This window comes from Cynoglossus semilaevis, chromosome 1 (assembly GCF_000523025.1).
Source record: "Cynoglossus semilaevis isolate Cse_v1.0 chromosome 1, Cse_v1.0, whole genome shotgun sequence".
Classification (NCBI taxonomy): domain Eukaryota; kingdom Metazoa; phylum Chordata; class Actinopteri; order Pleuronectiformes; family Cynoglossidae; genus Cynoglossus; species Cynoglossus semilaevis.
The window spans coordinates 25650269-25675699 of NC_024307.1; the positions used below are offsets into that span (position 1 = coordinate 25650269).

General features: G+C 41.3%; 2 protein-coding genes across 4 annotated transcripts; both read left to right on the plus strand.

Moving 5' to 3' along the window:
• Positions 1 to 761: 761 nt before the first annotated feature.
• Positions 762 to 4870, plus strand: shbg (sex hormone-binding globulin). Of its 2 annotated transcripts, none has more exons than XM_008321835.3 (8): positions 762 to 1026; positions 1506 to 1603; positions 1806 to 1995; positions 2412 to 2573; positions 3275 to 3428; positions 3636 to 3769; positions 3852 to 4047; positions 4176 to 4870. In XM_008321835.3, exons 1-8 carry the CDS (start codon positions 916 to 918, stop codon positions 4307 to 4309), a joined length of 1179 nt encoding a protein of 392 aa, XP_008320057.1. In that variant the 5' UTR covers positions 762 to 915; the 3' UTR covers positions 4310 to 4870. The 2 variants fall into 2 exon arrangements, with proteins under 2 accessions (XP_008320057.1, XP_024910365.1); XM_025054597.1 differs by having other exon boundaries at positions 763 to 1026; positions 1509 to 1603.
• A 337-nt stretch (positions 4871 to 5207) lies between these two features.
• neurl4 (neuralized E3 ubiquitin protein ligase 4) lies at positions 5208 to 24464 on the plus strand. Of its 2 annotated transcripts, none has more exons than XM_008321848.3 (29): positions 5208 to 5473; positions 11180 to 11699; positions 11792 to 11857; positions 11953 to 12437; positions 13554 to 13665; positions 13775 to 13863; positions 13941 to 14013; positions 14369 to 14642; positions 14972 to 15153; positions 15230 to 15315; positions 15410 to 15572; positions 15680 to 15890; positions 16758 to 16861; positions 16950 to 17028; positions 17159 to 17328; positions 17776 to 17904; positions 18001 to 18146; positions 18259 to 18477; positions 19211 to 19309; positions 19386 to 19538; positions 19632 to 19799; positions 19883 to 20041; positions 20120 to 20299; positions 20410 to 20503; positions 21073 to 21180; positions 21269 to 21413; positions 22015 to 22127; positions 22282 to 22441; positions 22523 to 24464. In XM_008321848.3, exons 1-29 carry the CDS (start codon positions 5309 to 5311, stop codon positions 22725 to 22727), a joined length of 4857 nt encoding a protein of 1618 aa, XP_008320070.1. In that variant the 5' UTR covers positions 5208 to 5308; the 3' UTR covers positions 22728 to 24464. The 2 variants fall into 2 exon arrangements, with proteins under 2 accessions (XP_008320070.1, XP_008320079.1); XM_008321857.2 differs by having other exon boundaries at positions 5309 to 5473; positions 16758 to 16834; positions 22523 to 22727.
• The last annotated feature ends 967 nt before the right edge of the window (positions 24465 to 25431 follow it).

The following is a 25431-nucleotide window of genomic DNA, read 5'->3' on the forward strand; positions in this document are numbered from 1 at the left end:
TTTAACCTGAATGTATGTTCTTCATCTGCTATCTCTTTAACATAGTTGACGCCAAATATTTCAACTCATCCATCTTCACTACAAAGTGGTCTTTGAGACAGTCTCAAAATGGTCTTTGCTGAGTGTTGAAAAAAAAATATGTATGTTGCATGTCATTATTAGTAATGTGTACAAATGTGCTCTTCTGGTGTGCACCTCAAGTTCTCCTTTGGTCTGAGCTTTCTTTCATCGTACATATATAAAAATGCACATTTTGTTGGTTATTCACCCCAACTGCCATTCCTGACGTGGTTGGTTACACGCTCCTCTTGTTCTACGATTTTGATCTACACCAACCTTCCTGGAAAAGGCCTCCGGTTCCTTTGTCTGCTTGATGCCTGGCATGAACCTCTTAACATCACAGATAAACAACACATCGGCAGCTGCGGTGTAGCAAAGTTCCTGTGTAATGAGCAAACATACCAGGAGTCTAGCTCAGGTCAGTCACCTGGACTCCATTTAGAGACAACACTGAAACAGGAGTTGATTGTTTTTTCAGGGGAAATTATAGAATTCACTTCAGTACTTCATAGCTTATGTGTGACAACATGACATGTACTTTATAGTCTACTTGTTTAACCACCATCCTGTGTTTGCATTAAGGCAACTGTGTATTCTCATCCTGCGCTTTCACAACCTTCCACGACTTAAAACCAAAGTCCCCACTGAAGATCAATAACTTGACTATTGCATATAATACACTCTGAACCCAGGACTGGTGTGTTTGAGAACACACACACACACACCAGTCCACGCTCCACAGTGTCTTCTATCACTGTTCCAACACTGACGTTTTGCTGTTGGTTGGAGTCTGTGGATCTGCATTGGCCTCAGGACGGTGCATGTTGCAAGACCCCGGGTGGACGAATGCACTGAATGATGGCAGTACTAGACAAAGGAAGGCTGGAATACAGACTCACTCTGCTCACACTGAGCCTCACTCTGCTCGGGTGGGGAGTCCAAGGACAGGGGAATGGACGTGGTGTGGTATGTGTGTTTGTTTTTTAGGATTTTCTACCAGAATAACTCATTAGCAATGTTGAAATATGCCAGAGAAGAAGAGAAAATGTAAGGAGAGGAAAAATAATGTAGAAATAAGTTACGTTTTTTTTTTATGTTTAACTTTTAGTACGTGGCAATTGCTAATAGTTAGCCTGGTTATAGTCAATATTCCTATTTGTAATCCAGAGTTATTTCTAATACATTAAAAGTGTAAATTTCTAATGAGAAAATCAACATAGACAAATGCTGCATTTCTTGCAGATCACCTCAAAGACATATGACATTTTTATTTCATTGTAGTAAGGATGCCTGAGCCTGACTGTCATAATAAAGGTATCTTGTTTACAGCCATCATTATTGTGTACCAGAGACTTTTAGCTGTCGCACTAACTTACACCTGATTGGACCACACAGAAGCCTGAATCACAGAGCACGGTTGTTATTTCATGACTCATGTCTTGCAGAAGGAAGTAGCAGGCAGTACCACCGTCTACCTCGGCCAGTACAGTGACATCTGGAGGCCGCTCATCCGTGCAACAGTCAACCTCAGTGACGTCAGTAGGTACGTCAGCAGCAGCAGTGAAATGCTGCACCATGACAGGTTTAGGTCCACTGCAAATCTGTGTTTTGAGAGGCAAATAAAAAAAAAGATCATAACCATAGAGCTAATGAAAAGATGAAATAGGTTCAGTGTGGTATCTGTCATTACTTTTCAATTCTGTATTTGTAGCCCTGTTCTGATGGGTATACTTTGAATTCGGCAGCATCAAGTCATCCTTTCAGATACGGACGTTTGACCCCGAGGGTGTAATTTTCTATGGAGACACCAAAGGTGGAGAAGACTGGTTTGTTTTGTCCCTGAAGAATGGCATTCCCCTGATGCAGCTTAGTCAGGATCACATGGACGTCAGTGTGGCAGGAGGCCCCAAAATCAATGACGGCAAATGGCACACAGTAAGTGTGTGGTGATGATACGGTTGAAGAAAAAAAATATTTTCAGTTTGTTAGTAAAATATCCCAACAATATAGAACAAAATCGTCCAAGGAAGAAATGTTTCCCAAAACCTTACAAAGAAAACTAGTAGAATGTTTCTGAAGAGTTAAGAGATTAGTGCCTGGACACTGTTACATGACCTCAGAGGTCACACAGAAGGAGAAAGGGGAGGAGACAAAAAAGTTTTTCTTTTGTGAAATAATGATTCTTATTTTGCATACTTAATTACTATTTCAGTTAAACTAGTTCAACATGACTGTGTTAACATTCCTTACTCTTTATAAATAACAAAACAATATTATCAAATATCAATCCGTTTTTATGCAGTTAACAGTATACTGCAATTTAAATGTCTTATTTTCCTGGCTTTTCCAAGCTGGAGGTGAGCAACAAAGAGATGTTTGTTATTCTGGAGGTGGACGGCTCCAGTGAGGTGGTGGTGGGAATGCACAGCAACAGGACACAGCAGGCCATGTCAGGTGAACTACGTCTGGCTGTGGGTGGGATCTTGATCGATAAGGACAGGCTGATGATTCAGGTAAAACAGCTACAGAAGTTGAAGGTGATATTATTTTTTTGTTTGATAAGATGGTGTTATCAAAGAGGAGCTTTCTGCATGTCTGAGTGGAGGCAAAGTCCGTTTAAGATATTTATGTCCTTCTGTCCTGGATGAATGCAAATAATTTGTTGCTTTTTTTTCTATATTGTATGATTCATCAAAATCTTGTTGTTTGTGCTAAAATGTTAAACATTAGCTTTTTATTAAGTGTTTGTGTTTCCTGCTCATGTTATTTTTGTTATATTCACATGCTGCCTTTAATTGTTGTTCTTGTGTTTTTGTTATTTTTGATGGTGTGTTTTTGTTGACACAATTATTTCCTCCTTTTTTTGTTCATTTACTTCTTTGATTTCATTGTTTGACGTTCTTTGCAGACAGCAGAGTAAGAATTTCATTATTCATTCATAGAAAACATGTTTCTTCATATATTGTATTGTCATATTGTTCATATGACAGTCAAGTTGAATCTCAACTCTCATCAGTTCTCAAAGAAAGCATATGCAGCTGCAAATAAGGTGCTGAAGGGTTTTGTAAAAATCCTTTCCACGTCAGGGAAAAAACAGACACATATAGTCACAAATACTTGACATTTCTGCAGCACACATAGATGCCAGCCCTTGTCCTTAATATTTGTCTTGCAGTTCATCCTTCTAAACGTGGTGTTACTTTGTTTGCTCTAGTTTAAGCCGCACATGGACGGATGCCTGCGTGAGGGCAAGTGGCTGAATCTCAGTGTCCCCTGGGAGACAGCAGGGGATTTGTGGCCATGCTATGAAAACATTCAGACTGGCAGTTACTTCCCTGGCAGTGGATATGCCATTTTTAACACCTCCGGTGAGAACATGGTGCTCTAACATTCCATTCCATGTCCCCTTTGCAGCTGGTTTTTGTAAAATATGCTTTGATTTAATAGCGTTTGTCTTTAGGTCTATTTAGATAATATAGATAATTAGATATATAAGGTATGTTTAATTAGATGATCTGTTTTACCTTTTTACTGGAGATTGAAGGGGTTTTTTGTTGTTTTTTTTACTTTTGCAGTTTTACCTCAGGAATCAAACGAAAGAATAAAGATTGAAGTGGAGGGAGATTTCAGCCAAATGGATGGAACAATTTTCAGCATCAAAGGTCCATGGAAGGTTGTGTCAACTTTAGTGGCCAACAATGACACGAAGGTATGGAAATACTGCACACAAGACAGTTATACACAGTCCGAGGTGACTGTACTGTAAAAGCTGATTTCTTTTGTCTGTGCAGACGGTCACATTCACATTTGGTGAAAAAAAGATAAACATGAAAAACACTTTGAAGAGAGTGGTGATAACATTTCATGGGTTCCTGGAGGTTTTTCAAGAACACCCCAAGCTAACTGATTTAGGAATAACTTCAATGACCAACCCTGAGATTTTTAGCATTTGGAAACATGGCCATCTCGCTATTGGAAGTCTGCTAGGTAAGATTTTACTGGAATTTCCTGTGTGACAAATTCAATGACAAAGTTTGCATCTGACAATTGAGAAGAAGCATTTTGTTACTGTAGCACAATAACACATAATCATCCTATGTTACATGACTTTTTAGGTGAAGGTGAGGGCAACATTGGTTCTCAGTTCTTGACAGGCTGTCTGAAGAAAATACAGATCCAGGGGCAAGATTTGGACTTTGATTTGGCAATCAAACAAAAATCGGTCACCACTCACAGTTGCCCTGCATAGAAGATAAATAATATGTGGACTACATGTACAAGTGACTTGTTGTTGGTGCTAAAATTGTAAATGGAATGTATTCTGCATCCAAAATCTATCTTTGTTTGAGCCTTTCGTGACAACCTTTAACCAGTTAACTGTCAAATTGTTCTGTTTTGTTTTTGTTTTTTTCAATTAAATTGTGCTAATTGTCTTTTAGAATTATTATTATTAGAGTATTTACTATTGGACATTATTGTGTTGTTCAAATAGACATCTTCCACTGCCTGGCTACGCCAACAGACTTTGGTATGATAATTGTGTTTCTGAAAAATATGTTCTATTATAATATATTATAATTATTTTTAAACCCATAACTAATAATAGCATTGTTGTGTTTCGGATAAATTCATAATGATGAGTTGACTAGAGAAGATTAACGTAAAGGTTTGGGCTCCCTCTAGTGGTAATTCTTAGACAGTGTTAAATGAAACATACACAGCTTTTAAAAAAGTTACATAACCACTACTTATCGTTTAGAAACAATGACAGTACACATATTGAAGAACAATAAAAGCATTTTAGAAGCTTTGCTCTCCTTTTGTCATTTATACAATAAATACAATGCATACTAGATAAATGGAATAAGTAAATGGAATACAAGATAATGGAATACTATAAAATATTCAGGTGTTAATATTCCCAAAACCTTTGATGATATAAAACCAACAATATATAAACAATATTATTGTATGTTTCTTTTCTTTCTTAGAAAGATATTTATTTCCCCCGGAGACCTGATTGTTCTGGAGTACGTTTTCCTTGTTTTTGTAAAACCTTTAAAAACAAACAAATACAAACAAACAGACAAACAAAAACGACAAACATACTGTATTTATAGTTTATAAATGTATATAATTGGTCCAAATGAGGGCGTGGTTCAGTCGTGCAGTCCTACGGCATCTGCCGAATTTCAGTTCGTTGCAGTCGTAAACAGTCACTGTCGTGAGCACTGGCCGCCCGTTGAAGATGGCGGCGGAGCTGCATCCGCGGAGTGGAAAGCTGATCGGCCTGTCCAACTCCAACCGCACCGCCCGGCGCAACCAGCCAGTGCAGGAGTTCAACCATGGCCTGGTGCTCAGCAAGGAGCCTCTGAGGGACCGGGATGTCTTCACCGTTCGCATTGACAAGAAGGTAAACAAAACAACCGCAGGCCTCTGCTCCTGCTGCATCCTTTAAGCGGGGCTACGGCAACAACATTATGGGGAGCAGCGCTGGTGGGACGGGTTGGGGGTCTGTCACCGACCGCAGTGAGGGGGGGTTCAGCTGCCCGAGGCGGCTCACCCACAGTTTGACAGCGACAGTGAGGCAGGTGATCGCTGTCAGAGCCACAGATTTTACCTCTTCAAAGTGTTGTTATACACGTGAGAAAATGTCACACGAAGCAGTGAGCTAAATACGGTCGACTGTGGTGCCTTGACACAGGGATTGAGAGTTGCTAATGAGCCGCTAGCACCATCATCATCAGCAGGCTAGCCGGGTTTAGCTTCTCGTTTGAGTTGCTACGGGAGATCTGTCGAATCTTAGAAAATGCTTTTCATTGTTTGTTGGATTAGAGGAGGTTGGTGAAATGAGTAAATGTGTTTATGTTTGCTGTCGTTACGATGGAATGGCAGTATAAATACCCTGTCAGCCTCTCTTCCTCAGTCTGCTTCTGGAGGCTACTGGTGCAGTGCTACGATCTGATAACAGTGACTGAAGGGCTGTTTGTGAAAACAAACCAACACAAATACACACGATAAATCTCTGTCACTAGATTCTCTATTGTAAAAATATACATATTGTTTTTTCCAGGCGCTGAGTTTCGTCCCTCGATGTCAATGAGCACATAACAGATTAATCAATATGTTAGCAACAGTGGAATATGCTACAAAGAGAAGATGTGTTTTTGGTTCTTAATAGTATCCTCTAAATCGCGTTCAACCTATAATGCAGCCACAGTCTAGTATGTCAAGGACACTATTCTTCTTTGTTCAGTTTCAAGGGCCACCCTAGAGTGTATGCTGAAGCCTTCACCAGCTACTTGTTTTGACACATTCTCCCTTTCCCTTTTTGAAGGTACAGTAGGTTGTTATAATACATGTAGAAAGATGCTGTGAAAACACAAACAAAGGGGAAAGGTCAGGGTCAGCTGACAACTATGAAGGAAAATTACACGCTTTCATTTGCCAGAAGATGTTTAAAACAGCAATGCAGCCATGGAGTTTTGCAAATTTACTGTTTATGAATGTGGGAGATTTTATTAAGCAGCTTTTCCCCCTCACCATTTACCTCACTGTGAGTATTCATAATAAATACTTGCCTTTGTGTGTCGATAGAATATACAAATAATCGAATAATGTTCTGTTGTGCAGATGGACTCGGATCTGGACTCATTTTGTCCCTTGTCACAGTTTTTGTCTGTTAAGTCTGTTATGTAATTTCAGAAATGCCGGTTGTGGTAGTTCATCCATGCTCAAGTGTTTTGGAAATGTGCATTGCCCAACCTTTAAATTGCCCTAATATCTTACCATAGGTGTTGTTTTTGTTTTGTGTTGACTATGAGCGGTAGTTTACACGTGTGTGCTTTTGTCGTCATAACAGGTGTGTTCCTGTTCAGTGTTTACAATTGGCTGTGCACAATGCAACAAAACTTGTCCAGCGTAATGGCTTCTGCCTTTAACAGCATGGCAGCTCTCGAGCTTGTGCCAGAGCCAACCAGGCGATACACACAAACACACCCATGAACTGTGTCTGAATAAGTCTAATAACCCTGCTGGGACTGAGCATAAGTGCTGGTAAAGATGAACATCATCTGTAGGTTAGTAGCACCTAAATGTCTGTTTGTCGTCTCATGGTGTTCCCAGTCTATAAAAGGCTGCCTGCCATAAACAGGCTCATGCTCTGTCATGTCATGCATTGGCTGCTGTAAAGAAAATCAATAACTTTCCATCACAAAGTGCACAGATTGGCATGAATGCCCATCTTCTTCTCTGACATCTCCAAGGCTGCCGACAAAGATGGAAGTGTGAGAGAGCAAATGAGGATTCAGAAGAGGCTGCATAATGATTCAAATGACTGACTTTAACTTAAGTTAAAGCAGTTGTATAGCCTATATTACACAAATTCATTTAGAGGTGAAATGGTGACTTTTACAACTTTTAAGTATTTAGATCACAGGGAAATTGACGAAAGAAAAATGTGCAAATGTGCAAGTTGCCAAAAAAGTAGAAATATTTTGAAATAATGGAAAATATTGTGAGCATATAAGTCAATGCCAAAGCTGCTCTGTACTCCCTTAACCCGCAAGTAAAATATTTTTATAGAAGGCTCTTTAGTTAAGGTAAAAATTAATTAGCTTAATGTTAACCTAAATCCTGGCTTAAATTTACTCTATTAATGGCTAAAGGTAGCTAACAAATAGCATTACTCAAGCTGTAGGATTTTGTATATTAATATTAGCCATAACATAATTCAATGTCTGTCCAGAAAAAGTTGACAAAAGTCTAAAATAGACTGTTAGTTAGCCAAGAAATTAATTATATATTTGAGTAATTTGAGCCACAAGACAATCAAAGGTCTGTCAGAAACTTTGATTCACTTATAGCAAAAAACCCCAAAAACATAGCTACAGTATTTGCTAGCAAAAAGCAAGTTGGCGATTAATGTTAATCCAATTATTAGCCAGAAGATAACAACAAGTTGGTTGTTTACAAGTCTAGAAATACTGTAGCTGTAATTCAGTAGAAAATAACAAATATGAGAATAGTAGCTACATGATATGTGCAAGTTGCCAAAAAAGTAGAAATTTATATTAAATAGATGGTTCAGGTCCTTTGTTTCAATGCGTGTGTGATTCTTTCGTGCATATCCAACCTCTGTTTTGAACAGTCAGTGTAAAGCAGTCCATCCATTGGCTGTGCTGTGAACTCACGTACACAGACTCAGAAACAACCTCCGCGAGCTGCTGTTCCATCAGCGAGTGAACGATTTAAGACGATGTCTGTCCCCTACACGCAGCGACCTCGGTTAGACTGAGTTACTACTAAATCTGTTAACCCAGATTCCTGCGCTGCCGTAGCACACTGCCTTACATAGCAGCTGCCGCTGAGCGCAGGAGGACACTCAGAGAAAACAGATGAGAGAGAGGAAGAGAATGGACACAACCATTTGTCCAGGTTATATTGGATCTGAAGGACATTTTTATTGGATCTTTTTTTTCCAGTGGAACAAAGGTGTACTGCTGTTAAAACATCTCCTGAGCTGGTAAGGAATTGAAGATGCGTTCAAGGTCATGCAATTCCTGCTTTCTGTCAACTTAGAGCAGTGTTCTGGAAATGTATTTTACATCAGGAAGTTAAAATTCTCTTTTGCCTGAAGGACAGCATTGTTGTCTGCATGGTAGCAGCAGATAGAGTTAAGGAAGATGACTTCTCCTCCACTCTGGGATGACATGGGTTCATGCCCCTGTCTTGGTTGTAGCATCTTCTGTGATAAAGTGTTTCTGAGCACAAATCTGAATATCCACCAGCTGTACAGATTATACCATGAAGCCGACAGCGCAGGGAAAAATAAAATTCACCCCTGGGAGATCAATAAAGTATCACATTATTGTGAGCTTATGTTGGTTTTTTTTCTGGAAGGAAACAGATAGCCAGCCTGTTATGTGATACAGGAGCAATGTCGTGCAAAGACAAAAGTGTTGCAGCGAGGAGAAAAATGCTTTGTGCTCACGGTGCATATGTTGTCTGATGTGCACTGGTGGCCGAGAAGACGGGAGGGAATTATTTTTGCCAAATCTGTTTCACTCAGCGTGCACAATATTTGTCCACAGATGTAGAACAGCACCATCTGTGATTGTCATTTAAAAAAAGAAAAAAGTTGGTAAAATGAAACTGTTTCAAACTAAGGAGAAACTTCAGCAACTGCACAATGATATTTTTGTCTTTTTTTTCCCTCAATGATTTATTTTTTACTTGGTGTATGTCAACTTCTCCACAGTTCACAAAGGGATTGTACATTATTATAAGGTATATACATTCCATCGATATCATGTTTAAACTAGTTGCACTTTTGTTAGTATTGACCGTGATGCCAGCAAGATGCAGTGTTCTCCTCACTTGTTCTCTGTTCGTGTACCTTGCACTCGTCTGTGTCTAAATATAGGACAGGGTTTGCACATGACTACCTACCTTTAGTCATTAGCATGCTCTCAGCATCACATTTGGATAGAGAGGGAGAGACACTGATAAAAGGGCTGCAACTGGTCAGTGTTTACATGGTCAGTTAATCTGAAGATTAGTTGATCTAGATTTCTTTGGAAAGTTAAAATAACAATGTAAACCTTCAAATGTTTCCTTTGTTGTTGTTGTTTGTTGTCCTATCAAATATGCTGGAAATTCACATTTAAAATGATGAAATTATTGAAAACTACTTGTGTTATTATAGGTCGTCAACTGATTTAAAACTGACCTGATTTATTGCAGTGTCGTATCGAGTAATCATAATTAATAATGGTGTATATAATAATAATAAGATTTATCATGATTAATCCTCTGCAATCCAAATAGTGGAATTATTAGTATGGAAAAATGTCATGAAAAATATGCAGCAGTTTCACTCAAGATTTGGCATCTTGGAGTTGGTGGATTTTAGTCATTCATGTATATGCACAAAGTGTCGCAAGTTGGTTTCAGAACTTCAGATTTTGTCCTCATTAATATAAATCTATCTACTGTACAGAAGCTTGAAATCCATTTGTCAGTTGTGTCAGTCAGCTTGTCAGCTGTAGCTGTACTTACGTTTGACCTCCTACTTTTGACAGTTCAGGTGTTGAAGTAGAAATAAAAATGAAGATATGCTGAGAAATCAGAATCCTAGATATGTTGTGATCTAGAACTGTAATACACAGTGGTAGCATGATATAAGTAATATTTTGTAATGTGGAATTTGAGTTCATAAAAGGAGAAGATATAAAACCGTTCAGGCAGAACAACTGTCCTGGTCACCGTTTTTGTCTTCTTCTAAAAGAATTCTTTAGAAAATCTGTCAAACTGAACACCAGTGTTCTCTCTTCTGTAGAGGTCAGGCTGTTGAACTTTCCTATTTTTGCAATACAAGAAGAAAAGTATATTCTGGAGTTCAAGCTGTCGTCACTTTGCAGAAGATCCACTGTTTTATTTTTGATGCTTTTCACTGATCAAAAGACTAAAAATAACAGACAGGATAGACAGTAAAATAGGAAACACTTTGTCCTCTGTCTGCAGGTATTTCTACTTGAAGCTCGGTTCTTGTCACATTTCAGTGTCACTGTTCAGATGTTTCTTCACAGAGAAAGTTGATGACCACAGAAGCATCTTGCTTGACAGTTGCTGTCTCTCAGATCCTGCGCTCCCATGCTGCTGTGTCAGCCACATTTGCAATAAAGAGGCCCCGAAATATATGTGGGCAAAGTCTCAGACATAAATGTCCAGCTGTGTGTTCATATCAAACGCCACTGTACCGTAGTATTTTTTAAATGTGATAAATGAATATCTTATTATCTTATATCTTATTATCTTATATGTCTATACTTGTAACCAGAACTTCTGCACTGCTAAGTCGGGCTCAAACTCAAAATCTTAGGATTAAATGTCAAATCAGTTTTTACTTACCGTACTCAGACTTCAACCTGTCTGGGGCTCAACCCACACCTGTTCTACTGTCACTGATATTCTAACTATTTCCAATCAATCAACTCAGATTTAAGCAACACGTCAAACACTTACATTCCAGTCAGTACTTTTGGCTGTCAACCTTTTAAACTGTAATTACATAGTTGCTAATAAATATGACTTTAACTCTTCTCCTGTCGGACCTCAGGTGAACTCGTGGAGTGGATCCATTGAGATTGGTGTGACGGCTCTCGACCCTGCTGCCCTGGACTTTCCCAGCAGCGCCACAGGCCTCAAAGGCGGCTCCTGGATCGTGTCGGGCTGTTCGGTGCTACGTGACGGCCGATCCGTCCTGGAGGAGTACGGCCGTGACCTGGACCAGCTGGCCGAGGGCGACCGCGTGGGCATTCAACGCAGCTCCCGTGGTGAGCTCCACCTGTGGGTGAACGGACAGGATTGTGGGGCAGCCGCCAGCGGCCTGCCACCCAAACTCTGGGCAGTGGTGGACTTGTACGGCAAGTGCACGCAAGTGACGGTGGTGAGCTGTGAGCCGCCGCCGCCCTCTGCTGAGAGGGAGAGAGAGACAGTAGAGCGGAACAAAGAAGATGAAGCAGAGGAAGAGGAGGAGGAGGAAGAGGAGGTGGTGGTGTGTGGTGGTCGGGAGGATGCAGGGATTACAGCGCTGATGAATGTGGCAGCGATGAATGGGATGATGAATGGAGATGAAGGTCAGAAGGGTTTTTCTCCGTCTGCCTTTTTTTGATTATTCCTTTGTCTTTTTGTCTGTTAAAATATTGTCATTGCTCTGTTTTCATGTCAGTGCCTGAGCTCAACTGTAGCCACAGCCGACCAGACAAGTTCCCCAACAACCTGGAGCCTGACACAGGTCAGAACCCCCCCCCCCCCACACCCCTTCAGTTCAGCTGATGACCAATCAGCGAGACAAACAGCACAGATCATTTTTACCTTCTTATCTTCCAGTTCTAACAGAGCACCAACTCTTCGACGTCTTCAACAACGCAATAGTATCATTTTATCGCTCGGAGGATGAAGGTGGAGGGGAAGACGGAGGAGGTGGGACAGAAGGAGGAGGAGCGGGAGGAGGAGAAAATACAGGATCAAATTCCTCAGCCAGAAATGACAGAGGAAGCAACAGTGGAGGAGGTGCAGTGAACAGTGACAGTGGGACGGGGTCAACAGGAGGAGGAGCAGGAGGTGGAGGTGGAGGAGAGAGCGGGAATACGAATAACAGTCCTGCCAACAACGGAGGGTTGGGGCCAGCAGCTGTGACTGGTGGTGGCGGTGGACTGACCACGAATGACGCTCTGCTTTTTCACGAGAAGTGCGGCACACTGATCAAACTGAGCAACAACAACAAAACGGCGGAGCGGAGGAGACCGCTGGACGAGTTCAACAACGGCGTGGTGATGACCAACCGGCCGCTCCGACACAACGAGATGTTTGAGGTAAGGAGGATGAAGCCAGAGAACGTCTTGTAACGATAAACAATCTGAGCGAACACCTTAGTGTTGACCGTTTCACAGATACACACTGATTTTCTTCTTGATTTAAAAATGTTTTTAGATTCAAGTGAAAAAATGCTGATTTAGTGAAGACCCACAACTCTACGGCTGCTTGATTATGGCAAAAATCATAATCATGATTATTTTTATTCCTATTAAAATCACAGATTATTCCCTGATTTGAGAGTTTGCTTTAACTGAACTTTTAAACTTTATTGAATGTTAAAATGACAAAGAAAATAAACTAAGACAAAGTGAAAAAAATACAAGTAATATTGTAACTGTTGGGGCGATGTGGAGTTATGTTGTGTGTTATTGCCAATATTGTTACTGAAATGACTGATCTGTGCTCTGCTGTTTACTCTGTTTTCCTGGGTGCTTTGAACGCACTGAGGTATAGTGCGCATGTGCATTTTGTTCTGTTCGGTCATTGGGATAATGCCAGGTGTTCTGCTCCAAGTGGTCGGTTGGTTTTAGGGTGCACTGCAGACAACAAGTGTCTATTGACTCACAGCGCTGTAGTGTGTATTGACGACCATTGACATCAGACGAGTGACACAATAATCGTTTTATCTCGTTTTTTTTTGTTTTCATAATCATGCCAAATGCCAAATCAAGCCATAACCGTAATCAAATTTTGATTTCTAACCCACCCCTAAATAACTCCTCAGTCACTCCTCAGTCATTACTTTAGTCTCCAGTTTAAGAAGACAGTAATGCTAGGTTGTAGCTTTTCTCATTAGCGAGCAAGCTAATAGTTGGTCAGATTTAATGCAGAAATGTCCTGTACCTGTAAAAACCACACTTTGTCATAATGAATCAACTACTTATGTTACATTATCCATCCAAACATATGACTCTCCAGATGTACCTAAAAAAATGTTTTTACTTGTTTGTTTATTTTGTTTAGTTTTTTTCAACCTCAAGGTTTGTTGTGTCCTTGTCTTTATAATTCCTGTTAAGACTGTTTATGACAGAATGTTGAGACAGCACATGGAAACCACTAAAGTAGCCCAACATTGATATAGGTATACAGTAACAAGCATTTTTCTTCCTTAGATCCGTATTGATAAGCTGGTGGATAAATGGTCAGGCTCAATAGAGATCGGTGTGACCACACACAATCCCAACAACCTGGACTATCCTGCAACCATGACCAATCTGCGCTCAGGTGACAACACACACAAAGATGTAGTGGAACCAATAGGATATAAATACTACACGGTTGTAGATGCACTGTTGCCTGTTTTTTTATTTTACATTTTTTTCTAATCGTCCAGGTACAATCATGATGAGTGGCTGTGGGATACTGACAAACGGGAAGGGAACCCGCAGGGAATACTGTGAATTCAGCCTGGATGAACTTCAGGTACAGACACACAAGTACACTCTGCTCATTCTGTTGAGAGAGTGTGTTTATGTCTGACTTCACCCATCATGTTTCAGGAGGGCGATCATATAGGTTTGATGCGTAAAGCCAGCGGAGCCCTGCATTTCTACATCAACGGGATTGACCAAGGTGAGACGTTTCATTACAAGAGGAAGGTGTGACAGGAATAAAAAAAAAAAAGTATTCTAATTTAAAATTGATTCTAGAATTTAATCCAAAATAATTTGTTTTGTTTTTTTCTTTAAAAGTGACATATTTATAGTTACATATTTACACATACGAGGAAATTGTATTTGGTATATTGGGGAATTACAATCAAATAAAATAGGTTAAAATCAGAATAAATATATTTATATACTATATCCTAAGATATAAAATATTATATACGTGGTAAAAAAAATAAAAACTGTATAAGCTAGAATAATTTACAAAATCAGAAGTCCCTTAAAATAAACATTTTCTCAAAAATGTAATCATTTCCCAGGTGTTGCAGCAGCTCAGACGCCCGGTGTGGTCTACGGCGTGGTTGACCTCTACGGCATGGCCGTGAAAGTCACCATTGTTCACAACCACAATCACAGTGATCGCCTCAGACGCAACAACGCCATCATGAGGGCGCTGTCCCCCGATGTGGGTCGTCCGCGGCCATCTCTCTCCCTCACCCCAGACTCTGAGGGGGTCGACCGTCTGCTCTTTCACCACAACTGTGGTCAAAAGGCCGCCATCATCAGTGAGGGCAGAACGGCGCTGCGACCGCAGTGAGTGCATGGCCTCTCAACTCCCTTCTACCTTGGTCTCATTGAACTATTGACATGTTTTCTATGCAATTATTTTATATATGTGCCACTATTGACTTCATTTTATTAATTCTTGCAAAGTCTAAATGAAAAAAACTTTAACTCACCTTAAAAAGTGAACTTCATTTTTCAATATTGTCATTTTGTAGTTGGCCTTGAAATTTTAGAAGAAAAAAAAATCTCTTTATGATAAAAAAATGGCTTTGTATTAATTTAGTGTGTATGTGTCTTTTAAATTTCATTAAAAATTCTTTTGTTAGTTAATTTACAGGATAACATTCTTTTTACAGTGCAACCGATGACTTCAACCACGGCGTGGTCCTGAGCAGCCGGCCCCTGCGCTCTAATGAGGTGTTCCAGGTCCGCATCGACAAGATGGTGGACAAGTGGGCGGGCTCCATTGAGATTGGCGTCACAACACACAACCCTGCATATCTGCAGCTGCCCTCCACCATGACCAACCTTCGCTCAGGTGAAAATTACAACAACAACAACAACAACAAAAGTCAGGAGTGATGAATGTGTGATTAATGATGACGTATCTGCAGGGACGTGGATGATGACGGGAAACGGAGTAATGCACAACGGAACAACAATACTAGACGAGTATGGACACAATCTGGACCGACTCAAGGTGAGTCATTTTTTTTATTAGCCATGACTCAGCTGTCAGCGACCTACTGTTGCAGCAAGGCTTTTTCAAACTGTTTTTTATTGATTTGTCTCAGGCTGGAGACACAGTAGGTGTAGTAAGGAAAGAAGACGGCAGCCTCCACTTCTTTGTGAACGGCGTTCCTCAGGGTCCTGCAGCATGGAACGTCCCTCCCAGCGTCTACGCCGTGGTTGACCTTTATGGCCAGGCAGCCCAAGCTACTATCATGGACGACATGGGTAAGAAGAGGAAGGACAATAGTTTGGATTATTTACATTAAAATACATTTTTCTCTACCGTTGTTTATCTTGACTAACTCTTGTCTCCTCCTGCGTCTTCGTCTCAGTCGACCTCCCTCCTCTGCCAGACGACAGCTCTGAGGGACCCACGGCCATGTCTCCTGGGAGCCCCTGCTCAGTCGGCGGGGCCACGACGACCAGCGACCTGCGCTTCCACCAGCTGCACGGCACCAATGCTGTCATCACCAACGGGGGGCGCACAGCCCTGCGCCAAAACTGTCGCAGCGAGTTCAACGATGCTATCGTCATTTCCAACAGGTGATCAAACGGACAAGGAATAACGTCTGATGACTCACCATGAGTCACACTTGCAGTGGTAGCTCTGTCACCACAGTGTCACAAATATATGTTTGTTTTTTTTTACCAGAAGACTCTTCTTATTAAATCTACACCAGTTTTAGAACATTTTCTGAGAAAATCCTCATTTTTTAGCTCATTAGGACACACAGCTGCTTGTCTACATGTGGCTCGTTTGTCTCATTATTTCTAATTATTGGTTTGTCTGAGTTTTCAAATGAATAAGTCACAAAATCCCACTTTTAGCTCACAGAATGAGTGGTTTAAAAATTATTTTTAACGTTCTGTTAAATCACAGATTCAATCTAAGGATTGTTGTATCGGAGCATAGTGTAGTTTTAATGTTGTTTTGCTTGGTGATTGGTATTCCTTTAACTATCTTATCTTTTTCAGCTTTTCTTCCCACCTTAAGTAAACAGCTGTGACTTGGAGTGAAACCTGGCTTAAAAAATCAAACAAGCTACAGAAAACTGTAACTTTAAGCCAGAGCCATGGAATCCTATGTATTAGTTTATCCACCAGGTTTCATGTCATGACATTCTCTGAATCAGTGCATGTTTTGTTTTTTTTTGTTTTTTGTTTTTGTTTTTTAAAACTTATGGCATAAAGTTAAAGAGCACATTTTATTTACTTCAATACATTCAACCCACTGATTTCAAACTAGGCCGTATTGACCGGCACATTAGAAACCAATGAGGGATGTTGTTACTCAGGGTGTGTTGTGGTTCAAACAAGTGACAGTCACTTTGACATGCCGTTTTAACAAGGTCCAGCTTATCACTTACCCCGTAAACGTCAAGATCTAAACCCATCTGGTCTCGGTTGTAGGTGCCTTCGAGATGGAGAGCTGTTTGAAATTGTTATACAGAAGATGGTGGACCGCTGGTCGGGCTCCATTGAAGCAGGTCAGGCATTTGTTGGACTTCACTCTGGTACACGGCATTAACTTTTATAACAGCGCATCAGACATTACATACGGTTGTCGTCTTGTGAGTAATTCCTGCATTGTGTTGTGTCCAGGAGTGACAGCTATTAGACCAGAGGAGCTTGAGTTTCCAAACACGATGACAGACATTGACTATGACACCTGGATGCTCAGGTAGTGATGATTTTTTTTAATTTTTTTATTTTTGCAGTATTTAGGTTCATTTAGACTTCAACAATTACTTTCTGTTAATTCTGGTGTAATCTGTAGGTTTATCTTAAATGAAAAATTCTTTATTTTACAGTGGGACGGCCATCATGCAAGACGGCAATACGATGCGTAACAACTACGGCTGCGACCTGGACTCACTAACCACAGGATCAAGGATCGGCATGATGCGCTCGGCTACTGGTGACCTTCACTATTACATCAACGGCGTGGACCAGGGTGTGGCCTGCTCTGGACTGCCTTCAGGTCAGTAAGAGTCGGTCCTGAGAGAAGGCTTTGTGTTTTTCAAAAGTTGTACCAAATCTTTTAATAATAAATGCAGAGTTTGCAGTAAATGACAATAAAATTAATTTTGACATAAAAATATTTCTGTTGCCAAAAAATGAAATCAAGGATTTTAATTTTAGGAAGTAATATTACTCATATAAGCAAAGAAAACTTGGGTTACCAAACACGTAACACAAACATATAACACAGAAAAACAAGAAATTAGACAAACACAAAATTTATAATTAAAGAAATGCTAATGTATAAACTCACCTCCTTAGCCAGGAATTATAATTTCTCAATATGAAAACTCAATAAGACTGAATTATACTTTTATGACCTGAGATTTAAAAGGTTAATTTCTGTTGGCTTAATAAATGCTGCAAGGTTTCTTCATCGTCCACTCCGTCCCTCTCTTGTCTTCAGAGGTGTATGCAGTCATCGACCTATACGGTCAGTGCGTCCAGGTGTCCATCACCAGCTCCTCAGGTCCACTGGACAACAGCCTGTGCACCTGCAACATCACTGAGAAGAGCTTCCCCATTCACTCACCAGGTGAAACAAACTACAGTCAAATGGATGACAGTGAAGTGTTTTGTACGTGGGATCATGTGACAAACGTTTTGTCCGTTCTATGTGCTGTGTGTGCAGTAGCAGGAGTTGCTCATCGGCTCCACAGTAAACATGGTAAAAACGTGGTGCTGCTTGGCGAAGACTGCCAGGCTGTCAGAGTTGGAGGTTACTCGCACGGGATTGTGTTCAGCGCCAAAGAGCTCAAAGCAGACGAGTTGTTTGAGGTAAGAGTGACTCAGCCTGGGGCTGCAACCGTACTCCAAACTGCCTTGAAATACAGTGGTGTTCTGTGTTGCAGAGATCAATATTTGTTCTCTGGTCTGGTTTCCTCTGCAGGTGAGGATTGATGAGGTGGACGAGCAGTGGAGTGGTTCGCTGCACATCGGTCTGACCACGCTCTCACCTCCCGAGCTGCCTTCTTGTCCACTGTCAGGGCTGTCGCCCTCTCTCCCACATGTACGCACCAAGGTCACCTGGCTGCTGAGCGGCTCAGAGGTCCGTCGCAACGGCGTGCTGCAGCGTCAGAACTACGGCTGTTCCCTGGACAGGCTGACGGTGAGCTATGACCTCTGCTCCTTGAACATAAACGCCTGTCAGGTTTACAGTCCTCATAAATGCCACGGCTTAAATCACAGGTTGGAGGTCAAGTCCAAGTGGTTTGATCCGTGGGAACTTTTTGTACTGTACCTTCAGCCTGTGACTCAGCTTCTCTAGTTTAGCCAGGACATAAACAACTCAGCCATTTTACTATGGTGAAGAACTAGGAAAATTCTTTCTTCGATCAATATCTTATCTGCAGCAACATTCTTTACCTATAGTCTTATTTATTTTGGCCCTAAAAATCTGTAAAGAAGTCCATTACATTTCAAATACTGTAGCCATCATATCTATAAGGATCAAAGTGTTTCCACCAAACAAAGAAACTGTTTTAACTGTGGACGGCAAACCTGTTTTCCTAAGACTGTGAAGGCATCACACTATATATATTATAATTGTTTTTTTTTATCTATCTGAGTTTAGAAGTAGAAGGTTGCTCATTGTCCAGTTCTTAATGTCTTTTAGGCATTCTGTTGTGTCATCTGGGTGTATGGACAAATATAGTTGTGTGTCATCTGCATAACAACAGAAGTTGATATGATGTTTTTTAATAATATTTCCTTTAACTAACTTTAATTTTTTTGTTAGAGAAAACATCAGAACCAAAAAAATCTAGAAGCATTCTTGTGTTTCTCTGTCCTCATGAACAGTCACAGAGATCAGGTCTGAAGACTGTGGTGTGTGTTTGCAGGTTGGGAACCGAGTGGGTGTGAAGAGGTGCAGCGATGACACCATGCACATCTTCATTGACGGAGAAGACATGGGACCTGCTGCTAACGCAGTGGCCAAGGTTCGCTTCACTTCATCAAATGCACACATGTATTTTTTAAACATGTGTTCAGTACTGGTCTTCTCTCCTTTTTCAGAATGTGTTTGCAGTGCTGGACCTGTATGGGAGGATAACAGCCGTGTCCATCGTCAGCTCCTCCTTGATGGAGGACGTGGAGAGTGTGAAGGAGACGTCGCTGTCCTCAGGGAGCTGCAGTGAAGGAGAGGAGGACAGCAGTCCAGTCAGAGAGGTCAGAGCACGCACAGATACAAGAACCTACGCACAGATGTGTTGACGAAGACTTGGGTTTTATGTTTCTTGCTGCACCTGCATCTGCTTATAGGTGGAGACAGAGGTATCGACACTGGTGCCCACCATCATGGCCTTCCTGGAAAACCACGGCAAAAACATCCAGCTGTCCAACCAGAACCTGACGGCAGCCCGGGTTTCCAGCTACAACCAGGGTCTGCTGGTCACCGCCCTGCCGCTGGCTCGACAGCAGCTCTTCCAGGTACTGACAGTCCTCGGGTTATATTTTTTATATTTCTTAAAAATATTAGTATGCCCGTGCTTGACTCTTTATCAATTTACCAGTTCCGGATTGACCGCCTGAACCCCTCGTGGACTTCGTCGCTGTCATTAGGCGTGATCGGTCACTCTCCTGACCGGCTCAACTTCCCCTCCACAGCGTGTTGTTTGAAACGCTCGGCCTGGCTGCTACAGAGAGACTCTGTCTTCCACAACTCACTGAAGGTGAGTGAATCCAATCAGACACCGCATCTGTGGTGTCACACAGGACTTTCTGACTCGATGTTGTGCTTTCCTGCTCAGATATGTGAGAACTATGGACCTAACCTGGACACGTGTCCAGAGGAGACAGTGTTGGGTCTGCTGGTGGACGCCAACAGTTGTCTCCATCTCTATGTGAATGGCATGGACCAGGGCGTGGCAGCACAGGACATCCCTTCACCTTGTTACCCTTTTATCGACCTCTATGGCCAGTGCGAACAGGTCTGCACTCCAATTGTATTTATTGATTCATAGAAGTGGGATTTAGCTTTAAAAAAATATACAAACTTGGTTGAAGAACATGTGCTAACAATGTTTTGTCACCGCTGCAGGTCACCATAGTAACCAACAATGTGCCGGCAGTGGGTGCAGAAAGTGGTGAGAGCCGCTGTCAGGGAGACATGGAGAAGGCCGACATGGTTGATGGTAAGGAGGCGACACTTGGTTTTTCTTGGTTGGTGCAAAGAAAATGCTCAACATTTAGTTCCGTTAAAGTTTATCATGTTGTCAACAGTTGGAAATGGTAAGAATTTTGGTCAACTTAAATTACACTTGGATTCAACCATTCCTCATGTGTCTTTTTGATGTCAACTGTCACTAACATTATCACAGTATGACATCTATATTTGTCACAGTGAGGTGAGGTGTTTAGCTGATACTACAAGCAGTCTTTTTAAAAACTACTACAGTACAGCATTAACATCTTCTGCAGGACGTCCACTCTGACAAGTTTACAGCTTTTACTTTAAAACTTCACTGAACTCTGTTATAGCTTTCTTTATTTCCGTTGGTACAGTTTGCCCTGACACGCCCCCTACTTTGTAAACCAATACAGTATTGGGTGATGGGGGTTTTTTTGGCCTTTTTTGCCAAGCAATTAAAGTTCTCCACAAGGTGTAACCAGTGCCAAAAAACGTTTACTAGACATCACCACAGGGTGGCGTCAGAAAAGTTTGTTATAGCCAGTGCCTCACCAGCTGCTCCGTGCTGTGCAGGAATCAAAGAGAGTGTGTGCTGGACGCCACCTCCTGAGGTCAACCCCAACAAGACCTGTGAATACCAGGCTCTGTGCTCTCGCTTCAAAGACCTGCTCACTTTACCTGGTGAGTTTCACCGCACGTTCACCCACCTCACCCTTCTCTCACCTCCATTACACCCACCAAACTGTGACTGTCATCTCTTTCCCATCAGACGGCTACTTCAACGAAGACACCAAGTACAACCTGTGCTACTGCGAGTCCTGCCACAAGCTCCGAGGAGATGAGGCGTATTACAAGAGAGGCGAGCCGCCCCGAGACTACGCCCTGCCCTTTGGATGGTGTTGCTTCGCCCTCAGGTCAGATCACTCCCTCATTGGTGAAACATGACATGCAAGCACTGACACACTTGTCCCAGGGTCTGCGTGCACTGTTGAAATAGTCACTGCTAATAGTAGCAGTGGAATAAGTGAAAGCACCGGTGGTGGGTTTAATAGTGGTTGCCTTTTAGCTTGACTTGGCTCTTTCTTTTAAATACAGTGACCATGAGGAAAAACTGACATGTCACATAAGTATTTAAATATGAGAATAAGTACAAATATATTTGATATTTGCTCAGTACTGTTTGCAGGAACTCTTTAAGCCTTGTCTTGTTGGAAGAGCCCTCCACAGCCAGTCATTTTCTTCTGCAGAGTGTGAACCAGATTCCTCCAAGAACATTATTTTTTTTCTTCATTATACACCATGAAATAACTTTGCAACACGTGATCTTCTTTGGTAGAGCAAAAACTAGACAGACACGGAAATGACTTGTATGTTACACGAAGACGGATGAGTCTGTTGAACTAGTGAAGAACTGTTGAATAAACTGTGGAATTATTGTGTTCTTCTGCACTTGTTTCATGAAGGTGTTTCTAAAGTCGTGTGTGTGTGTGTGTGTGTGTGTGTGTGTGTCTGCAGGATCAAGCCTCACTGTGAGGTTTCCAACGCACTGAAGAAGTGGCACATCGCATACCACGGCTCCAGTGTGGGAGCTCTCCGGCGAACACTAGACCACAATCAACTACTGTCTGGTGAGATCCCAGCAGAAAAACAAAACAAAAGTCTTTCATTACAGGAAGTTAAAGATCCATCATTGTTGGATTTAGTAGAGTTATTTAAGTCTTCAAACATTGCCCCACCTACTGGAGAAGTGCTTTTACAATTTGACATGTTTGACACTGCCAGGAATGTCGTCGATCTTCTCTGTGTCCCCGGGGAAGACGGAAGGTCCGAACGGCTACAGTGAGCCAGAAGAGAACAGCGCCCCCGGCAGGGAGGTACCCAGAGTGCAACTCTCTCCTACCATGCGTTACTCTGGTCTAGAAATCTTTGCTCCCAAAGTGCAGTAAGTATTGTGTTGTGAGATGATTATTTTCCTGTTAAAGGAGCACAGGAAACACTGATTTTTTTTCCCCTTATCCTGCAGATTTCGGGATCCACGTTCTCACCGCTCCCACCAGGCCCAGGTTGGATTCCAGGTCTGTGTGCGTCCAGGCTCCTATAAGGTGGGACCCCAGACTCTGGGGCACAGCGAGCCTCTAGACCCACGTTTCAGCAACTCGGAGATCGAGTGGATCACAAAGGAGCATGGTGGCACGCTCCTCTATGGTCTCCTCGTTCGGGTGGAATGATGGGAGCAGGGAGGCAGGAGGTCGGTGAATGTGAAGGAACATCCTCACACTTTTTACTGAAAACTGATCCAAAAAATCCAACCCCTGCCTTGAGCGAAAGACTCCAACTGTCCCTGCAAAGGACTGTTGACAATTCAGCATTACTGACATTTTTCTTTAATTTGTTGGTTTTTCGTTGTTGGCCCTCGGACTCCTTCAACAGGCGAGGGCTACGGCGGTCTCAAAGAAGAACAGACACTGCCTGCACTTTATGTTTCAGACACTTGTGGGCGATTTTTAAAAAAAGAAAAAGTAAAGAGAAAAAAAAGTTACTTCTCATCGACACAATGTGTTTGTTTATCAGCTGCATTTTTGTGGGGTTGAGGGAGGGAGCACTTACTTCAACACCATCACATGCGCTCTGGGCGGCCGCCAACCTGCACGCTAACGGACTGGCACTGAGGAGGGGAAAAAATCAGGTTAAAAAAAAGTTTTCAAGTGAATTGAAAAAAGATACAAAAGTGTGACACAAAAAAGAGTGATTGTGACTTTGTAAAGAAGGTTTTTAAGATGGAAAAAAAACTGGAAGAACCAAAAAAAAAGAAGTTTACACACACACCGCTCAATGTTAGTGTCCGCTCCACTTCACATTATCCCCATTGGACTTTGGTATACAACACAGCATCAGTTCCTACATGAGAAAAACCGGAAAGTTTGACCTCCCCGAAAAATTATCCTGTATTAGGAATTTGAGTTAAATCTGGGAGCTTCAAGGTTTCTGCATTGAGAATCATTAAAATAAAGAGAAATTGTTTTACAAGAAGTATAAAGTAAGAAGAGTGAGGAGTTTAACTTTATTAAATTTGTTGCCAGCCCTGTTGTTCTAAAAAAAAAAAATCTCCAGGGCAGATTGTTTTGACCATATTTTTAAATTCCCATGTACTCCAAAAAACTTTGCCAGTGCTATGCAACATAAAGGTACTTCATTTAAAACACATGAAGACCTATAGACTCTAAACGTCTTATAGTCGTGGCTGTATATTTGTGTTGCCTTCCTGACTGAGAGAACAACAAAATCCAAAAATAAAAAACAATCTGTTTATCTAATGGTGGCGGAATGAATAGGAGCAACAACAACAACATAAAAAAAAAGTTTAGTTATTTTTTAAATCTGTACCTTTCATAGTTTACACTCACATCCATCCGTCCATCATGTCGGTTTATCAGCGCCTATAGGCAAATGAAGGAAATCCTGATCTCTGCTGGTGTTTACATGTGAATGTCATAAGTTAGGGCTGCGTTGATGTCACTGATTTACATGCATTACACTCATTTCTACAAAAAAACTACATCTGATTGTTTGTGAACAGCTTTCACTCTTCTCATTTGCCAATTTGGTACAAACGCACTGCAGATCGTGTAATCATTAACTTTGTTTTTAAAGGCACATCTTTGATGAGTCAAATTCAGTGATGACAAAAACAAAAAAAGCTCAGACACTTTCAAAGTGCAGCTGTGATTTGAATGACGGAAGATGTGTGTGAGCTTCAACGGAGGAAATCTTCCAGTCAATAATGTGAAAAAAAAAAATGTTTGGGTGATTTACAGCCCAGTGCTGCTTTGTACAATTTTATTTTTTATTTTTAGTTTGATTTTAGTTTGATTATTTTCTGTATGTTGCGTTGTACAGGCTGTTACATAACAAATCATATCTTCCTCATTTTTAAAAAAAATAAAATTAAACTGACAGACACTAGACACAGACATTACTTTGAGTGATTTTTTGGGGGGCCACGTGATTCTTTTACTTACTGTTTTAAATGAAAATGGAGGGTTTAAAATATATAAAAAATGATTTAAATACTAAATTTATAATTTTGTTTCTGTGGTGTAACCAGGGTGACCACCGGTGCTACTTTACGTTGTATTGCACAGCAATGTTGGCCTTTGTCCCACTGTTTCGTTCAACATTACTTAATTGAAAATAAACCATTTTATGTGCGTGGCTGTCTATGGGCAGTCTATCAGTGCAGTCCATAGCAATGATAGTCCACTTTGTGGATAAGGCGGTAGCTGACAGGCTGAGTGACGTGTCAATCAAACTGCTGACTAGCAGAAGTAGCACACACTTTACTGTCTGAAATCGTGAAGCGCGTAGTTGTTTTGATACTGTGAAAGCGCCCGTGTCTTGTGTGTCTAAAAATAGGAAGACGCCGCCTTTTGGCTGAGACCTGTGGATGGAGATTCTGAACCAGCATTCTGCTATTGGTGTAAAAACGGCTTTTCTGTCGGACATGGTGGTGACTGTTGGGAAACGACGCGGTGCACGTGAGTCTCACACAACAGAAAACAGTTGGATAAAATTACTACAGTAGAAGGTACCAGTGTTTACCATGCAGTGCAATATGAACATTCATATCGGTCAACCGACTGCAGAAAATCTCAAGGGAGATTCGTTAAAAATTCACTCTGCACATAGCTGTATAGAGTTCGACAACGATGCAGAATATATATCCATGGCCATTGAATCTTGTCATAGCCGAAGTTATAACATTTGTTTGCTTTGATGCAACCAATGTGTTTCAGAAACGTGCTTTTCATGATGCTGAGAAAGCCTGTTGTCCTGCCACCTGCTGGATTATGATGCTGTTTGGTGACGATGAGCTATTTCTATTTTGTATTTTCATGTTTTCGTCAAAAGATATTTTCAAAAAATGCATTTTGA

Coding starts and splice junctions, on each gene's coding strand:
- shbg (XM_008321835.3), top strand. CDS start 916: ATGATGGCAGTACTAGACAAAGGAAGGCTGGAATACAGACTCACTCTG. Junction 1,027..1,505: donor AGGGGAATGGACGTGGTGTG/GTATGTGTGTTT, acceptor CATGTCTTGCAG/AAGGAAGTAGCAGGCAGTAC. Junction 1,996..2,411: donor ATGACGGCAAATGGCACACA/GTAAGTGTGTGG, acceptor GGCTTTTCCAAG/CTGGAGGTGAGCAACAAAGA.
- neurl4 (XM_008321848.3), top strand. CDS start 5,309: ATGGCGGCGGAGCTGCATCCGCGGAGTGGAAAGCTGATCGGCCTGTCC. Junction 12,438..13,553: donor GACACAACGAGATGTTTGAG/GTAAGGAGGATG, acceptor TTTCTTCCTTAG/ATCCGTATTGATAAGCTGGT. Junction 20,504..21,072: donor GAAGGCCGACATGGTTGATG/GTAAGGAGGCGA, acceptor CGTGCTGTGCAG/GAATCAAAGAGAGTGTGTGC.